Genomic DNA, 18,269 nt, shown 5'->3' with positions numbered 1-18,269 from the left:
CCAGACAGGTAAATCACAGACAAGTCCAGATCCTTGAATTAGCTCTGTACTCGTGTGATGTCTGAATGTAAGCAGAGCTCTTGAAAATCCAGAGCTTTGAAAGCTTCGGAGGCTGAAGGGTCTATCTAGGGCTGATCTCAACGTGAAATATTCTGCCAGCAGGGGAAAAAGAATCAGACATTGCTCCTAGTCTAAAATGTGTGTTGTGGCTTCATGCTTTAAAATAGTATTACAAGCATGGAAGATGTTATCAAAACTTGAGGGTTCTAAGATGTTTTTCACAACATTTCTTCCAGTTGCAATTAGGACCCAAGAAGCACTGGTGAGAAGACCTGCAGATCTTGTTTCAGATTTTCTCCTTGATGTGATTTCTGACTGTATATAGACATCCCAGAGGTTAAATGCTAACAGTTAAAAGGAGTTAGGTCCCTCTAGTTATTTTAAATAATTGAGACACTGCACATATTTGCATCTTAAATCAAAAATCCGTGTTTTTGAAAAGCTTCCTCAATGCAGCAATGCTTTAGTGATGCTACGTTAATTAATAATAACGTACAATCTCTTTATTCAGTGACTCGAGGAAGAAAATCCAAGGAACAGAACTGATTATATCCCCTGAACTTTTCTATTGCTACGTGTGCCCTGTGTTGCAGCAAACAGCTCGCCTTCGCAGAGCAAACACCTGGGTGTACAATATTCCATGCTCTCCCCCCGGCAAGGCAGCAGCAGATAAGCACTGTCTGTTTGTAGCCTTGGCTGGATGCGCCTGCTCAGTCGTTCATTGTTCCCACGTTGCTGGCCGGCCTTGCATTTTATTGCAAGGACAAGTTATTACTTAGATAACGCTCCTGTTTTCTGGAGTAATAGTGTTTTGGTTTTTAGTTGGCTATCACCCTAAAGATCAACAAGGCTTGGTTTTCTGTAATTGCAGGCCTTGGAGTGCATGGGCAGCTGAGGCTGCTTTCGTATCTTGGGTGTCTGGTGTATTATATATCAATAACATCTGGAACTTATGGGCTTGGTGTCAAGATTACACAAGGAGCTCTAGTTATGAGAAACATGACAAGAATGAGGCCAGGTACTCTTAGCATGTGTCTGCAGACACCCATGTGTGCTGGGCTGGGTGTTGGCACGCATTTCAGTCTCCTACGTACTAAGAAACGCTGCAGCATTTTAGGCACGAACCTACAAAGCAGCCCGTGTGGGTGGACCCCTTGGCAAGGCCCTCTGAATTCTGAAGGTCTTTGTTTGCCAGCACAGGCAGGAAACGTGCAGCTCCTGGAAAAACTATATTGATGCACATTTGTAAGAAACCAGCCTCACTGCTATTGATTATGGATTTTGTGATACCTGCATTTGGGGCTTAGATTCCTTCATCACTGACACTTAAACTTGAGAGACAGTCTAGCTGTATGCCAAGGAACATCTTAAGCGGTGTTTGTGTGTTCCATGTACAACCTGTGCAATTTTAGCAAATACAAAGAAAAGAAAATACCATAACACTTTGCTTAAAAAGAAATTCTTTAAAGTTCTGGTGCACATGATGTGTTTTACAGAAAGGGAATTGAGCTGAAATAGTACTATAGTGACATGCTTGATCGCTAAGGAGAGGAGATGTAATGATTTTGGACAGCAACTGTCAGGGTTAAGAAAGTTATTTGTTCCATTGGTTTATGGCACAGACTAGTAGTATTTTATTGTCAAACAGAATTAGTTTTATATCAAGAAGAATGATTACTTGGGTTCACTGTGTTTGAGATTAAACTTGATGATTTCATGTCCATTATTGATTTAGGCTTTACATTCAGAGAAGTAGCGGTTTATATTTTACTTAAGGGGATTTGATCACAGTAGATGTAATCTTCAATGGTTTCTGCAAATAAATTAGTAAAGTTGCTCTCCCTCTCACAGTAACCGAAGCAGAAAAGTGAAGGGGGCTAGAAAAAGACCTTCTTATCTCAGCAAGACCAGTGCAAAAGATCTACAGAAGATGGCAAAAAATGCTGCTTACCTTTTCCAGCGTACAAGGGGCATGCTAACGCTGGTGTGCACAAAAGCAGGAACGACACAGAAGATACTCTGTCAATGGCACCTTGCAGCTCCAGACAGATGATATGTATTTGACAGAGGGATGCCAAAAACTTACTGTACATCGTCTCCCCTAATTTATCCTCAAATTACACCAAAGGAGAGAGGGACAGCCAAGGTGCTTTCCAACATTAGAACAGGGTCAATGAAGCACCAAATGTAGGCGGCCTCTGTAGGAGGCAAATGTGCAATGTGTGTAATATGTGTCACTAAAAATAGCCCCTTTCGAAACATCTTAAATCAGCCTGTTAGAACATGCCATGAGGAAGCAGCCAAGCAGTGTGGTCTGATCAGGGTCCTGCTCTGCTGCTGCTGGGAAGTCTGTAGCCAAGAGAAGACAGATGGTTTGTGGCCAGCCAGGGGTCTCCTCCCTTGGGCAGCGGTGCATGTCTACAGAGGGAGGAGAAAAAGAATTTCATGGAAGCCACTGTCAAAAGTAGGCCATATCAACCTGAGAGCTCTGCATGCAGCACCCCCCAAGGGATGGATGGCATGGGATGCCATCTATTCTACCTTCACTGTGGGCAGTTGTGGGAGCAGAAACAAGTCCTGCTAGCTTTATTTAGAGCTGTCATATTCAGGCCATCATGATTTCAAGCTCCTCTGGCTTCCAAAATACCATCCTGTTAGAGCTCTCCTCAGACACAGATGTCGCAGTAGGTGTTGAACTAGCATTGCATCCTTAAAAAAAACGTGGGGCTCCTTGGCTAGCACCAAGTCATACTACCTTTACTGTCCTGCTCTTTCTACCCTACTGTGTGCTTGTACATTGCCTCTGTGACTTGGGCAGTTTTCAAACACACTAGAACAGGGACCATAATGCACATCTTTTAAGGTATTTAGATGTATCCAGCACCTGTGTGCACAAGATTTCCACCTGCATGCTTACATAGTCTTGACCAAGCCAGAATCACTGTGCAGCTAACCTAAAAAAAACCCTCTGCATATAAACAAACCTGACACAGTGTGGGATGTACTGAGCTCTGGATTTAGTCCCTAGCTCCCATGAGGTTTCCTGTCTCCATACCTGTCTATACATCGCCTACTACTACTAGACAGTAATTCAGGAAACAAATCTTAAATTGTGTTACGTTCCTTGCCCAGAATGCAGAACACAAAGCATCCCCTGTACCTAAGCACTTATTGCACAGTTAAACATTAATAGCTACCAAGATGTATAGCAGCTGATGTTGGCCAAGGCTTGTGTAAAGCTATTTCCCTTCTGTAGTTTGGGTTACTCCTAGTTCTTCATCCTCTGCAGTGTATTTGGTTCATTAGGGACACAGCAAAGCACAGTTCTGCCTCTCCTGCCATATCCCCAAGTGTCCTGTGTTTACTAACTCAGTTTTTTCTGTGTTTCAGTTAGTGCCCTTTGCTTTTGTTCTTTCACTGAACAACATGGAGAATAATCTGGCTCCATCTTCTTTATTCCCTCCCATTAGATACAAACATTGTTAAGACTGCTCCTGAGAGACTGAGACTTCTCCAGGCACACAGTGCCTCACCTCACGTGCCAGATGCTGCAATCCCTTGTTCGTCTTCATGGCCATTCACTGGACCTGCTCCAGTATGTCCCTGTCTTTCATAGAGGGGAGTGTCCAGAACCGAAAACAGTACTCTAGATGTGGTCTTACCAGTGCTAAGTAGCATTTCCAGGCTTTGGAAAGATGTCTCCATTCCAAAGGAGAAAGAAAACAGAAGGAGGAAGCAGATGCATGGTTTTGAAACTGATTGGATGCATTCTTTGAGATGGGAGTTAAAAATAAAAAGCTGTTGCCCAAAGCACTATTTTTATTATTTGTTTTACTAATTTGGGAGTTTGATTATCGTTTTAGTTCCTCTGTTCAGTGAGTAGTTTCACATTTAATGGATCACTAAGTTATGACTACAATAGAAATGACAGAGCATGTGTTTTCTAATTTAGGTGCATGGACAAGTATCCTCTTTCGCAAGAAAGAGAACAAAGCTAATATTGCTCAATAGCAAAATACTTGAACCAAACGCTTCTCAGTATAGGTGACAAAGTGAGTGACAAGTATCTGTCTTTGTGGCTCTGATAAGCTTTTCTTGCTGTAATGCATAAGCAAAAAACCTGCAAACGTGACTAAGTTGTGCTGCCTGACTGGTAGGTCAAGGTCATAAATAATTAATGATGTTTTGGAGAATGTTAGCCAGTGGCACCTGGGAACACAAGCCCTGTTAGCTTTCAGGAAGATTTAGCCTTTTTCCAGCTTAAAAGATTTGTTAAAGGTATTTGGATACTGTAAGAGATGTCAAAATGATGTAGATGCCAAAGAATATTTTAAAATCTAAGTAGCTTTTTGCTGGGGCCTCATTCTCAACCTGGATGGGAAGCAGTTGTTCAGGAAGACAAGGCTCTGGTATCTGCTGTATTTCTCCCCTGCCTGTGCACTCTTCTTCCCCCTTGAACAGCAGAAGGGTCCATTACTGCCGCCTTTCTCTGGTTGACTGCAGTGTAGGAGGACAACTGCAACATTTGTTTGTGAGATTCTTTCTTTTCCTGACTACAAAGCCAAACAAGTCTCACAGTAGCGACAAGCCAGGGTTAGTTCATAAAAGCAGTGTTAAAAAAGATTAAACCAGGCAGAAATAGATTCAGTAAAAAGCATATAGTTTTAAGTAATGAGGAGATCTGGCACACTTCTAACACATTTTCCTCATTCATGAAAAAAAGAAAAAAGCTGTGAATCTAGTCTTCTGTTTTCTCTTTTTACAGCGTGCAGATAATTGCAAGAGGTATCATTTGCAGAGTATGTGATGCTGTTACTGAGAAAATGCCAACTATTCATGGCTGATGCATTACTGATGTGGCTACCTCAACGTTTCTAGCCTCTGTTCTTTCTTTCCTGGCAGGAAAAGAAAAAATGCTTGTCTAGTGCTACGTGTTACCTTTTGTGAAAGGGATTTCCAAGAAAGATGGTAGAAATATTTTTTTTAGCCATTAAAATTACCAGTCCTTTAACTGCAGAAATACCTAGTATCTGTGTAACCTGCAGATATAATGCATTTAAATGTAAGTCATAGTAGCCACCTTCTCAACATGACCCATCCTCTGGTGTGAGTTTTTAATATGGGGAGTGTTGTCTGCTGGAGGCTGGCTCAGGTCCGAGGGAACACGGGACTCTCCTAGAGTCCTTGTCCTTGCTAAAAGAAACAGCCTATGAACATAAGCAGCAGGTGATTAATTTCAAGAGTGAGTCCAAATCAATGGCCAGGTTGAATGGCTCCAAGGGCTTACATGAAGTAATTTCAAAATTTTCATATTTAAAAATGGCAGAAAATGAAGGCAAAAGGCAGCCGCACGCACTGGTATGTCTCTAGGTTGACTTACAAACTGTATTATATTGACAAAAACATACTCTGTGATTTGGGTTGCTGGTGCATACAGGGGTGACTCAGACCACTAGCATTTCCCTTTAAAACCTATACATCCTCATGAGTTACAATGACCAAGAGCCTAACAGAGTAGCCCACAGCAAAAAATACACAGTCAAATAACAGCTGAACATACAGCAAAATCCTTGCTTTGATCCTTGTTTGCCTTCAGAAACACCATGTCAAGTGCCCATATGTAATTGAAGCTTGACGTGGAAGCAGTCATCTCAGGAACTCCTGGGTGTGTAACAACCTGGTTACGGAAAGAGCTGGCTGATTTATGCTTCGCTACTGATGTGAAAAATCCTCACCAGCACATGAGGCTTCTGTGATCATTATAAAGCTTTTTTCTCCTCCTGTGCTGCCCCTGCCCAGTTTCTGACGTGTCGCACATCCACACCTGTGTGCACGTAGGTCCCCCGAGGAAACCCATCTCTGTGCCGCTGCAGACAGGGCCCGGGGGTGGAGCAGTTGCATGGTTCTTGGTGTGGTAGGCATCAGCATCTTCCTCTTGCAAAAGTAATAAGGAATCCCAAAATGGCTCACTACATCCCTACTGTGATCAGCTATCCTGCCAACTTTTCTTTTTCAATATACTTTCTGCTGATGGTGTCAGCAGAAAGAAATGCGGCAAGATAAACTCTTTCCAAAACTAGGGAATGCCCTTGGAAACTTCAGCTTTTAGAAACCTTATCTAGAGGAATGCAGCTTCTGTGGGGCAACAAATTAAATCACTTTAGTTATGTGCTCATCTTTTTCTGGCACAAAGCCTAAAAGCCTGAAATCTTTTGCTAGTCTATATTTTGGTGATGCGCATTTTGGTGCTTTTAAACCGTTTGCTAAGTTAGAATGATGCATTAGAGATGGCTTAAAGCCAGGAAAGGACTTGAGCAACCCTCTTCTGCACTGGGCCAGATCTAACTGAGTGTCAACACAGGCTCCATACACAGTATTTAAGACTATGCCAGACAAAGGAGCTCATTTTATGCATTTATTTCTAGTAATCATGTAACAACGTACCTAAACAAGTGTGTATACCGCTATGCTTTTACATGATGGAAGTTTTAGAAAAGTAACTGCATTTGCTGTATTGAACCACAGCCTGCATTTATCTGGCATTTTCTGGAAACATTTTAGCACATTGATCTCACAGAGGTGTTACTGTACAAATCCGTGCTGTAGGTTTCCTTGACACTGGCTGAACCATCTCACTGTGGTTGTGGACTTTAACAGGATGTCAGCATTAGATGGCCATTAAAGTGAGCCAAGGTAGCACTTCTCAGGTTAGATTTTTTTCACTGAAGCTGGACTTTGTCAGAGCCTTGTGTGAGCAGTGTTTCAAAATGTCCCTTCACTAACTTGCTGTGTAACAGAGCTGGACTCCGTAGCGGCTGTTGCCATCTTGGTGTCACACGCAGGGACTTTCAGGACATTGAAATAACATCACTGTAGGCCCTCACTGGCAAAGACCAAGAAACAAAGAGCCACGCCACACACGTATGTGTGTGCGTGGTGTGTCTCTGTCTTCTTCTGTGTCTCCATCATACAGGGCGCTAATTAGCTAATTAGTTATAACCCAAAATGGTGCTTTTGCACAACTGTTTGGCAAACCCCAGAACGAGCCTCAGCAGCCCTGCGGATTGGTAATGTGTGAGGAAGATTGCATGTTGTCCTATGGATCTGGTCAGGTAGGCAATGGTCTGCTGTCTCCTTTCCTCCTGGGCGCAGTCCTACACACGGCCTTCCCGAGTCAGGCTCACCGCGGGTCATCAGTGGTCAGGCCACGGTGTCGGACAGTTCTGCTGTGGCCAGCAGGGAACGTGCTGATACTGCTGCGATGGGTATTTTCAACGATGTGCTCTTTGGGCGATCTCCGATTTCTGCCAGCCCCTCCCGAGCCTCTTCCCCTCTCCTGCTGGGAAGGTCACGACTGGCAGAGCGCGCAGCGCCGCCGCGTTTCCTGTCTGTGCAGACCCCTTCTCGTTCTGTGCAGGCAGACCTCTAAGGCGGGCAGTAGAGCGGGTGGGCATCCTAGCTGTCCCATTTTATTCTATTACTGATGTCAATGGAATTAACATCCTCTGGCTTTGGACAAAGTTTGTAATCTTGCTTTTTGTAGCCTGTTACATTGCAATCTCTTTAGTCCTTACTAAACTCCTCCAGGAGAAGAGATTCTTGTAACCTTTCTTTGTAAAACCAGGCTTTTGGAAGTGAACAAGTGATTTAGATATATATAAAAAAAAATCCCACAACATTTTCATTTAAATAGGCCAATTTAGTGCTATCGGCTAGATATTAGTAATGATGCCATATAGATGCATATGTAGCATAGCATAAGTGGTATAAATATGTCTTATTTACTGTACCTGGAATTAAAAGATATACCTATACCCAGTTTATACAATCCAAGGGGAAACATTAACAAAGGCTTAAGTATGATTAGCCAGAGTTCCCTTCTATAGCTTTGTTTCCTTGTGCTAGCCTTAGTTCGCCTGCCTGCCTGGATTTTGGCTCTGACCATTCACAGGATACCAAAATTGAGTTAAATTGTGGAAATAAAACACACTCTTGATCTATCTGTTGGAAATAAAATGAAGTAACTTGTCAAAACTAATTTTCCATGGAAGGAGGAATATTTTACCTCAAGTGAATGGTTGATTTATAGCCTTCAGTATAGTAAGTGGCATCTGCTTATATATGTTACATTTTTTAGAATACTTTAATACGTTGCTAATTCATAATGAACAATAATGCCACCTTGTGCTTTTTCAGAGAGGTTAAGCTTTCGTTGTGGTATTTCTGGCTTTCTGTTTGTTTAGTCTTTTTAAAGAAGATGCAATTAACTCATGCTTCAGTCTTTTAAGCACCTCTCATGATAGGTGACGTTTTCTGTGATGAGAGAGAATCACTGCAAAGATTATAGACCATGAACTTCAACTAAAGAACAAATTTCTGTTCTTATGTGATGTCTGACATTAATCCACACTAGACTTATGGCCAGACTGTGCATTTCATATGATGTCTTGATCAGTATTGGGTGCATAGTGTATGGAGCTCTTCTCAAGAATTGATATGCATTTTAATGGATTTTTTCCATTTTAAAGTAGAAGTTTCTCAAAAGGCAAAATGTAAACTCATTTTTTTTAAAAAAAAAACAACATTCCACAAAGTACTAGTTTCACTTTATGAAGAAAGTATATACATTTGAAAATACAGACCCTATAAATTCCACCAGCACACGCACTGAGGAAGAAGGAAGTCTGGACCAATAAGCAGAACATTTTAATGTTGTTGAGTGTTGGTGTGTACGTGTGTTCCCTTTGCCACTAGCTAGGGTCAGCCTTTGGCCAGCGTAACTCCTGTGGGTGCTGGCTCAGCTAGCAGCGGTACCCAGAAGACCAGGAAATCCTGCTGGTATGGAAAGTCATCGCAATTCCGGGGGGCCAAGATTATACCCTAGTCACAGCATCCTGTAACTCCTGCTAGTGTGCTATCTGAGCACAGCAAATAACTAATGGATAAGATTTCAGTGCAAACGTATTGTAAAATGGCATCATGTTTTGTAATGAATGAATAAATTATAAATATAGTATAGATAGACCTAGCTGAAAATGGATGCTTTGTAATAGTCATAGTTTCAGTGAGATCACAATTTTGTTCTTATGGCCTATGCTTTTTCATTTATAAAGCCTACTGATTAAAAAAAAAATTCCTACAGATAATACTATGGCATAGGAGTGTATCCTGCTCTGCCTACCACAGTTTTAAATTGGCGGATTAAAAACATCCAACGCTCATTTCCACTAAATCTTGAGCTCCTTACTTGGTTTTTGTGTCGTCACAACCCATTGATTTTTAAATAGACTAACCCAAGATTATCAGAACAAACACTATAAGTCTTCATCTGCATTGGTCTATAAATCCTTATGCTGACATGTAAGTTTCTGGAAGCAAGTAACAGTATGATACATTTTGAGAGTCTCAAAACATCATCCACCTTGCTTTCATTTCTTAAATAAGCTGCCTCTTTCAGTAAGACAGCTCAATTTTATTCCCTCAGTAACCAAACTTTTGCAGACACTGGCCTCGTGGATCACTGCAATAGAAACAAACCACCACCCCCAGCCAAAAAAAATGCTGTGAGGACTGTATTGGGAGGGTGCAGAATTACAAAGAATAGCTAATTTTGTAAACTGGTTCCATTTTCACCAAAGAAAATCTCTAAAGCTTCATGAATACTACATAGTGCAATGTGTTACCGGTTCCGTAAACTCTAAATACCATCACTCGCTCCGTTTGGTACCAGCCGGAGGTGCTACTGGTCAGACACAGCAGGGTCCAGAGCACACAACCAACCTCTCAGGCTCCAGACCTGACGGGTAATTGTCTGTCTCTGGTCCTGGCTCAGTCCAGCTCCTAACAGGACTAGTGGGAGTTTCAACAGAGACAGACTTCAGGATCTGGCCTGTTTCATTTGTGACAACTATCACTACGCAGGCCTTTTGCCTGCCAGATCCTGAGGGCTCGCTTTTTTGGACTAGAATAAAAGCTCTAGTTGTTGGGCTATTTTTTTCCCAAGTGACTGCAGGTAATTATGTTCGGTTACAGAGCGCACACACATTGGTAGTTAAAATTTACACCTGTGGTAGTTGTTTTGAACAGCTGCATGTGTTTGTGTGTGTGTAAAATGTAACGGTGAAGACTATTTTTCTGTAAAAGCTCCTAGTCTCAGCAGAGCACTGCAGTGTGGATAGATCCACAGGCGCCTCTTCAGCAAGGTGCTGCTGCGGGGAAGCGTGTCATAGTAATGGTCAAATAGGGATGAAATATAACTGCCGGTACAGAACAAGTGTCATTTATGAAAACTGTTTCTTATTTTACTGTTGTGAACACTAAGTGGTGACTGACTGGAATTTGTGCCCAAAGCACATTAAAGTTTAGGTTCTCTGAGGCACTTCCTAAATCACAGCTTTCAATCCATTCATCCAGTTGACTTTATATAAAACCATGTTTCAATACATTAGAAACGATTAAATCATTCAGGTGATGTTAAATGGTCCCCATTAGTACAAAGGCAGCCCATACCTTTGCAGTGAGTTTGCACCATTAGATCTCAAATGTGGTCCAGCTGGCAAAGGACGATGGCAGCACCACCCGAGCGCTGATGCCCAGCACTGCACTGGCTGTGGGAGGCCCAATGACGCCGGGAGGTTTCAGGAGATGCTCTCTTTCTGGTTCAGCCTCCCTCGCCAAGACCTTGAGCAAAAGCTGGAAGCTGAGGCCCAGTCTCCTGTTCTGGCAGCAGCAAGCTACTTTCCCAGCTTTAATTTTGAGACTCTCTGGTTCTAGTGGGAACATATGGAAATTCAGAGCACTGAATCAAAAATCTGACCTATGATGATTCACACTGGAGCTAAAGGGACAGCTCACCTTTGATACCTGTTCCTTTAAATCCAAACATACCTCTCTACTGTACTTTGCAAGATGATGGTCATTTAATATGTTCATCTTTTCTTTACATTTGTGCTGGGAAAGGCTCGCTCGCTGCAGGCAGAGAGGGCTGGAGCCCCGTTTGCAGGGGCAGCTGGGTGAAACCCTTGGAATACATAATCCGGTAACTTGCATTGCTTTGAGCAAGGAGGCACATGAGCAATCCCTGTGACGGTGATTCTGCTGATTTACTGTTCCCGCTGCAGGGACACATCACCCCCAGCCTCACCAGCAGATCACCTTGACCAGTACAAATGCAAAATTGTTTAGTCAGTTTTAAAAAAAAAAAATGCACATGAACATTATGTTTATTTCTCCAGCAGGATCTGTTTCTTTCACAGTCTGTCAGTTGCTTCTTTGCTGAAGAGCGCAGTCTTTATTTCAGACATCTGCCTATAGAAAAATAAGTATTTTTTTAAAGGGCTTATTTAAAGATGAAAGCTGAGGCTTGAATAACTTAATCAGCATACAAATTACACAAATATAAAAGTTCTCTTTCATTGTCTTAACTTACAGTTTATTTTGTACAGAATTCATTATGTTATACATCTAAGACATTATATTGTATAAATAGCTTAGGTGTGATGTATATACATATTCGGTGTTATAGATTCAGCAATTAATGTATGCATTTCACAATACACTATAGTGTATTTCAATGTAGTGCACGATTTATATTTCAGAAAAGAGCGTATCTGCTATGAAAAATTAGTATTTCATTCATAGGGTACTCTACCTTGAAATACAGGGTTGGGTTTTTTTTTTCCCATTATGTACTGGACTGTTTGTACTGTGTCGTATGGCTGTAAGATTTTCTTGTACATTCCCCAATATGAATTAAGAAACAGCAGCTCAAAACGTTGATCTATGTGGTTCTACATCAAGAGGAGAGCAGGGCACTGGTTTCCTCAGTCCTTCCTTAAATGAGAAAGGCAGTGGAGAGAAGCCACGTGGCGCTAGGCTGCGTGTGATGGGCCAAATGAAACAAAAAGTTCTGCGCAGATGAGCACTACCAGCTCTTGCAGCTCCATTCTCTTTATGCCAGTGTTCAGCTGCCATAAATCACTCAGCTCTTGATTTACAAGAGTTGAGGGTCTGGCATCAGCTTGATTTTTGAAGTTTGCAAACTCCCCTCGTTCCATTAAGCCGCACTTTGCTTACAGAATTTCTCCTGCGTGTCTCCTGGTGTATGTATTGATACGACCTACTGTCTTTCCTTGATAGCAGGCGACGGAATTCACTCACAATGCCTTCTCTATACATGCCATAAGTAAGATGTGCTGTTTGTTCAGTATGAAACTACAGATGTTGCTTTCTTGGGCACCTACTGAAGTGTAATTCTAATTAGTCTGTCAGTTTCTGTTTTCTTTTTTAGACAATTCTAGTTTCCTGCATACATACATACATACATACATACATACATATTGTGCCTTTTGATCATTTGGCTACCTTTACTCTGTAATCTCAAAAGCAGAGATTCTGTTATCCATGTATAAATGCTGTTCATTTAACAGCAAAGTGGAATATTAGATATTCCATGAATAAAAGACTTTCTTTTAAAAGAGTCATTGAAAAAAATGTAGGTGAATCAGAAAATTGTGCGTCGTTAAAATAATTTTAGATTAAACTTACTTTCATTTAAGTTATGTCATCATTTTGAAACTAAAATTTGAGATATTTCATTTTAAAAGGACCAATCAACTCAGAACTATATTTTGCATCAAATACATTCATATAACTTCTTTTCCTTTTGATTTTTATGAGACATAGCCTAAGCGCTTAAACCAGCAGAAATCCAGAAGAACTCCACTTTATTGATGTTATCCCACTTTCACTGAGCATAGAATTCTCTCTTCCCACTTCTTTTGCTTTTGGTATTGCCATTTTTTCCATGTAAGAACAGGTGATGTAAAAAAAAAAGAAAGGGTATATAAATATGCAGTTGTAGATTCCCCCTCCTCCCTTGCCAGACTTGGGAGGGGTCTTTTTGTGGGTGGCTGTATCCAGTTCCATTGTTTAGCTGACCGACCACCAGCAGTGGCCGCGCTCCTTTCCAACGGGCCGTATTTGTAACTTAACTTTGGGATAAGTATGTGTATGATGCATGTGACTGCGAAAGTCAGGACTCTGTTGAAGCCCCACATTCAGCCACTGTGCCACCTAAGCACTTCACTGAAGAACTTCAGGACCTCGCTGACAGCTGCTGTACCGAGCTAGAACTCTACCGTCCTACGGTAAATGGAACGCAGACCCTGGTTACACGACAGTTTCTCCTCCTGAGTGCATTTTAGTCACATGCTCTGTCAAATGCCAGAATGGAAGTACTTCTGGTCCAACACGAACAGCCCTGGAACCGGAACATTGCCTTCAGGAGCAACATCTGAAGTCATAGTGTCACAGAGTATCTCAAGTTGGAAGAGACCCATAAGGATCATAGGCCCCAACTCCCCACTTCTCACAGGACTACCTAAAATTAAACCATATGTCTAAGAGCATCGTCCAGACAGTCCTTGAGCTCTGACAGGCCTGGGGCCATGACTACATCCCTGGGGAGCCTGTTCCAGTGACCGACCACCCTCTCAGTGAAGAATCTTTTGCTAATGTCCAGACTGAGCTTCCCCTGCCGCAGCTTCAGTCCGTTTCCTCATGTTCTACCGCTGGTCACCAGAGAGAGAGCGGCACCTCCCTCTCTGCTGCCCCCCGTAGGAAGCCGTAGACTGCGAAGAGGGCAACCGTCGGCCTTCCCTTCCCCACCTCGCTCACCCTTCTCTGGACACACTCTGATAGTTTGATGGCCTTCTTGTACTGCGCTGCCCAAAATGGCACACAGCACTCGAGGTGGGGCCGCACCTGTGCAGAGTGGGACACTCATCGCCTCCCTCGACCAGCCCACTATGCTGTGCTTGGTGCACCCCAGGACATGGCTGGCCCTTTGGGATGCCAGGGCACACTGCTAACCCATCCTGACCTTGCCATCACCCCAACCCCCCAGATCTCTTTCTGTGGGGCTGCTCTTCAGGCTCTCGCCCCCTGGTTTGTATGCATAACCAGGATTACCCTGTCCCAGGTGCAGAAGCCAGCACTTGCTCCTGTTAAATTTCGTATAGCTGGTGGTTGCCCAGCTCTCTGCGCTATCCAGATTTCTCCGTAAGGCCTCTCTACCCTCAAGGAAGTCCACAGCTCCTGCTAATTTAGTGCCATCAGCAAACTCACTTAACGTACATGCGATTCCTGCATCCAGGTCATTTACAAAACCACCAAAGAGCACTGACCTTAAAATTGAGCCCTGTGGCTGCCAGTCACCAAAGCAAAGGGATTTGCAAGCCATGTGGCAAGGAAAGGCTGAGAAAGCCCGAGGTCTCCTTTGGTGGCTTCTAGCAATGTCCTTCCTCCACACACTAGCGTACAGCCGCCCGCAGGTACCATGGAGAGCCAGGGGCTCAGCCTCAGGCGCGAGGCTGGGGGCACAACAGTATGACAGTAGAGAGGCAGCCTAACGCAGCAATCCTCAGTCGCTCAAGCCGTAGCCCCTGAAGAGAGATTTCCTGGCCAGGTAAGTCAAGCTGTTGAATTCCGTTACCTATTACTGAGTGAGAAGAGCAGCTAAGCAGGCGTGGAAGTGCCTTTGCACTTGATGTGCGTATGAAGCACCGCCCAGGGTGGCGCTCAGCAGCTGCTGGGAGTACTTAGCAGAGCTGGGGCCACAGTGATGGAAGAGGTCACGGAGTCGGTACACTGCTGTCAGAGCGTAGTGTCCCTGGTAAACTGGTGGATATGCATTCATGACACAAGCTCTGCTGTTTGCCTTCTGCAACTAACATCAGTAAGTTTTTTTTCCCCTCTCATTTCAAGACTAAATTTATTTGTGGTTGATTTATACTCATTTACTGGTGCGCAAACAATACACTTGGTTTATGGCTGGGCCAAATACAAAATAACACGTTTGGAAGAGCTGTTTAATTTTGAAAAGGGCTTTTTATGTTGTTAGTACTAAGGATCATAGCAGGAATTAATATTTCCTTACGAGGGCTGGAGCCATTAAAGAGGAGAGAACATTTGTTAAACAACCCAAGATTTCATCTGATGCACAAGTGCTGAATCCCTTTTGAAATAGAAGCATCGCTGTGCTCTATTATTTTCTCTACTTAAAATTAGATTATAACAGATGCCGTCGCCTCACTGTGCAGTTCAGTGCCAGCAAACATAAGTCTCTAGTCACTTATATAAGCCTGGTGTCCTCACTGTCTAGTCTCACTATTAAAATTCTCGTATTTTGCAGCAGTTGTATTAAACGTATTCCCAGCTGTGGATCAGGATCCAACTGCAGAATCTCCCATAGTGATGGTTATCTGGTCTGTTCTAATATCAGAACTGAATTATAAAATTCAACTCCTGTCTTGATGTATCTAGAAGATGGGAACTACGGTACGTAAGGCAGCTGCAGTTTGGATCTTGTGTTTATTGCACAGGAGCCATCACAAGAACATGTGCTTTATTGGTTGGTTGTTTATGTAGATTCAGGGTTTTTTTAACTGTAATTTTCAACTTATTTCTGTCATCCTTCAGTAAAAAAATACATGTAATGCATATGAAATGGCAGCTTTGAACCTCCAGCATGTTTTCCTTGTTAAAATTGGGAATAGTCACCTTATAATGTGCCCAGTGTGTCTTTTCTTTTCTTCTTCCTTTTTAATGAAACATGGTGTAAATTTTTTCTCTTTAATGGTCTTAGAGATGTTTTAGACAAGGTCTGGGGCATCAGCCATTGAGCATGGACTTCTTTGTCCTGCTAAACTCTACCTTCAATATATTAATTAGTACAGAGTAACAGCGGCTCCGAGCCTTTGCTTATTTGCTAGGGAATTTCCTTCCTATTCTATGCGTTTCAATACCACATTTGACTCTCTCATTCTGATAATAATGTGTATTGTCAACCAAGCTGCTGTTTCAGCAAAGCATTTTCCTTTGAAGTGTGTGCTGTTCTGTTGCAGGTTACTTTTTCATGTTAGCAATGACAAAAGTAAACCCAGGGCTACTCCTTGGTTTTTATTTTTCCAGGGTTTATTATTGTATTTACAGTTCCCTGTAAGAAGATACAACCCTTTCCCAGTAAGGGTTCTAATACCTTTCTATGTTTCAAATACTAACGACCCATATACCCATGTGGAAAGGAGAAAGATAATCAGTGATGAAGAAGGTATCTCTAGGGGCTGATGCAGATGAATAGAAAACTTAAATCATTATAAATATTACTGTACTACACTTTGGTACAACAACAAAAAAAACTTCAAAGAAAATATTTAATGTTCCCTAAATCAAATAAAATTCATAAACAATAGGTGAGGAAATTAACCATATGGGAGTTTTCATATCTGTAAAAAATAATAAGACTACTTGGCTGCATTGCACATAGGCAATAAAATCAGATTCATTCAGATCCCTTTTAATGTAAGCCTCGGTTCAGGCTATAAGCAAGAAATGTCCACTGTGCTTTACAAAGGACGACGACTAGAAAAATCAATGCAAACAAATATCCCTTTCTTTTCTGATTTACCATTTATCATGAGAGGTGACAAACCAATGAAGTCTCCTCTGAGTCTGAGCGTAGTTGTATTAGCATTTTGCTAGTACCAGGCAGTATACAAAAACAGCCATCATGTGTGACACCTCCAACACCTACAGGTAGCTGTTTTAGGGGCACATCCTGGTTTGTGGTGAAACAGGTTTAACTCAGCCAGCCTCCTGTACCTGCTCAGTGATATCAGGTTATCATCTCAGTAACTCCAAGGTTGGACTGTCTTGTTCCTATTGCTGACTGGACTGACTGCTCCACCATCCATAAACAGAAGGCATAAAGGTGATTACAAACATAAGAAAGTAGTTTTACATATTGTCTTGCAGTCTTTCCATATAGTCCCTAAGTTCCTTGGAGTCGCCAAGATTCATATCTTGGCATACCCATTTAATATTATCGTCACTGTCAAATAGAATTGAGTTGGTGTAGGGGCCTCCATCCTCCGGCAGTATTGTTGTATATGAAGTGAACTTTACTCGCTTCTGCTTTGGCCCAGAAGGATTTATAGGTTCACTTTTAACTTCTTTTTCACAAAGGTACTCAGAAGATCTGAGGATATGATTATGAAGAGTCTTCTGAGAACTCCCGTTAAGGAGAAAGTTGCTTTCTTCAAACTGCATTCCTCTGTCAATCATGGTAGTGCACTCCTCTGACGGGAGCGAAATGTCAACTGGGTTTTCCAGCAGTTCAACCTCATTTCCAAGCCAGACCCAATCATGGGAATGGGGGATGTTGCCTTGCTCACTCACAGCAAACCTTTTATGCCTGTACTTCCAAGCAAATGCCACACAGTTGATCAAAAAGACCAAGATTGCTAAGCAGAAAACACACAGCAGGGCATACATGCCAATCTCCAGATCTGTTAATCCTCTTGAAGTCAATGTGAGATCACTGGGATTGTTTTCTCCTGGTATTTCTACTTGCGTAGGAAAACCTGTGAAGGCAGTTGGGTTATTTTGGAGCTGGCCATCCTCCAGCGAGTCCTGATCAATTGGAGATATGAAAGTTGTGCTTTTGTTTGCATTGTCCTCATGACTGGACAAGTCCTCGTGGGTTTTGGACCATTCTTGTGCTGTCCTCTCTTGTTCTGCAGGTTTCTCTATAGAATTGCTTGCATGGCTTTTAAAATCTCTATCCACATCATCAATGTCATTAGTGCCTCCTTTTTGGTCAGAATCTTTTTGACCAAACTTCACTTTGACACTTCCTTTCCCCACAGCCAGAATGCTCTTCCGCTTAGTCTTCTGACACGGCTCGCTGATGACCATTTCAATTTTGATCAAAGGTCCTTGCCCGTCCCCTTCCGCCACTACCCCAGGCCACCTGGACTGAAGGTTTTGGTGTGCAGACACTACCATCTCATCCAGCGAAGTGATGGTGATCGAGAAGTCCTTGGAGTCGTAGATATCTAACGGCGTCACTGACCCATCACTAAACAAAATCCAAGCGCTGACTATGGCTTCCTGGGGGGAGAGGGGATGAGAAAAAAATGTGTGAAATGTAAGAGAGCATATATCAGACAGTCGGTCGTTTAAGTTTGTTTGACATCAGCAAAATAAATACACAGTTTATCTTTGGTTTATTTTGTCTTTTAAAAAAAGAAAATCAAAACGTCTACTCTGCTTCCCATTTTCTTCTTGCAGATTTGTGCTTGCTACAGCACTTAGGCATTTATCTCATCTTCAGGAAGTATCAAAGACACGGTCATCTAAATTTAATA

General features: G+C 42.4%; 1 protein-coding gene across 2 annotated transcripts in view; it reads right to left on the bottom strand.

Annotated features, from left to right (window-relative positions):
- Positions 1 to 16,257: 16,257 nt before the first annotated feature.
- Positions 16,258 to 18,269, bottom strand: part of TMEM132B (transmembrane protein 132B) — a 255,093-nt gene continuing 253,081 nt past the window's right edge. For both annotated transcript variants that reach the window (XM_075109874.1, XM_075109875.1), the window contains one exon: positions 16,258 to 18,012. In XM_075109874.1, the coding sequence (XP_074965975.1) occupies positions 16,858 to 18,012 (1,155 nt within the window). In that variant the 3' untranslated portion in view covers positions 16,258 to 16,857. The remainder of the gene's footprint in view (positions 18,013 to 18,269) is intronic.

Source organism: Phalacrocorax aristotelis, chromosome 15 (assembly GCF_949628215.1).
Source record: "Phalacrocorax aristotelis chromosome 15, bGulAri2.1, whole genome shotgun sequence".
NCBI lineage: Eukaryota > Metazoa > Chordata > Aves > Suliformes > Phalacrocoracidae > Phalacrocorax > Phalacrocorax aristotelis.
The sequence above is the reverse complement of the archived record's forward strand: the minus strand, read 5'-3'. Positions and strand labels throughout refer to the sequence as shown.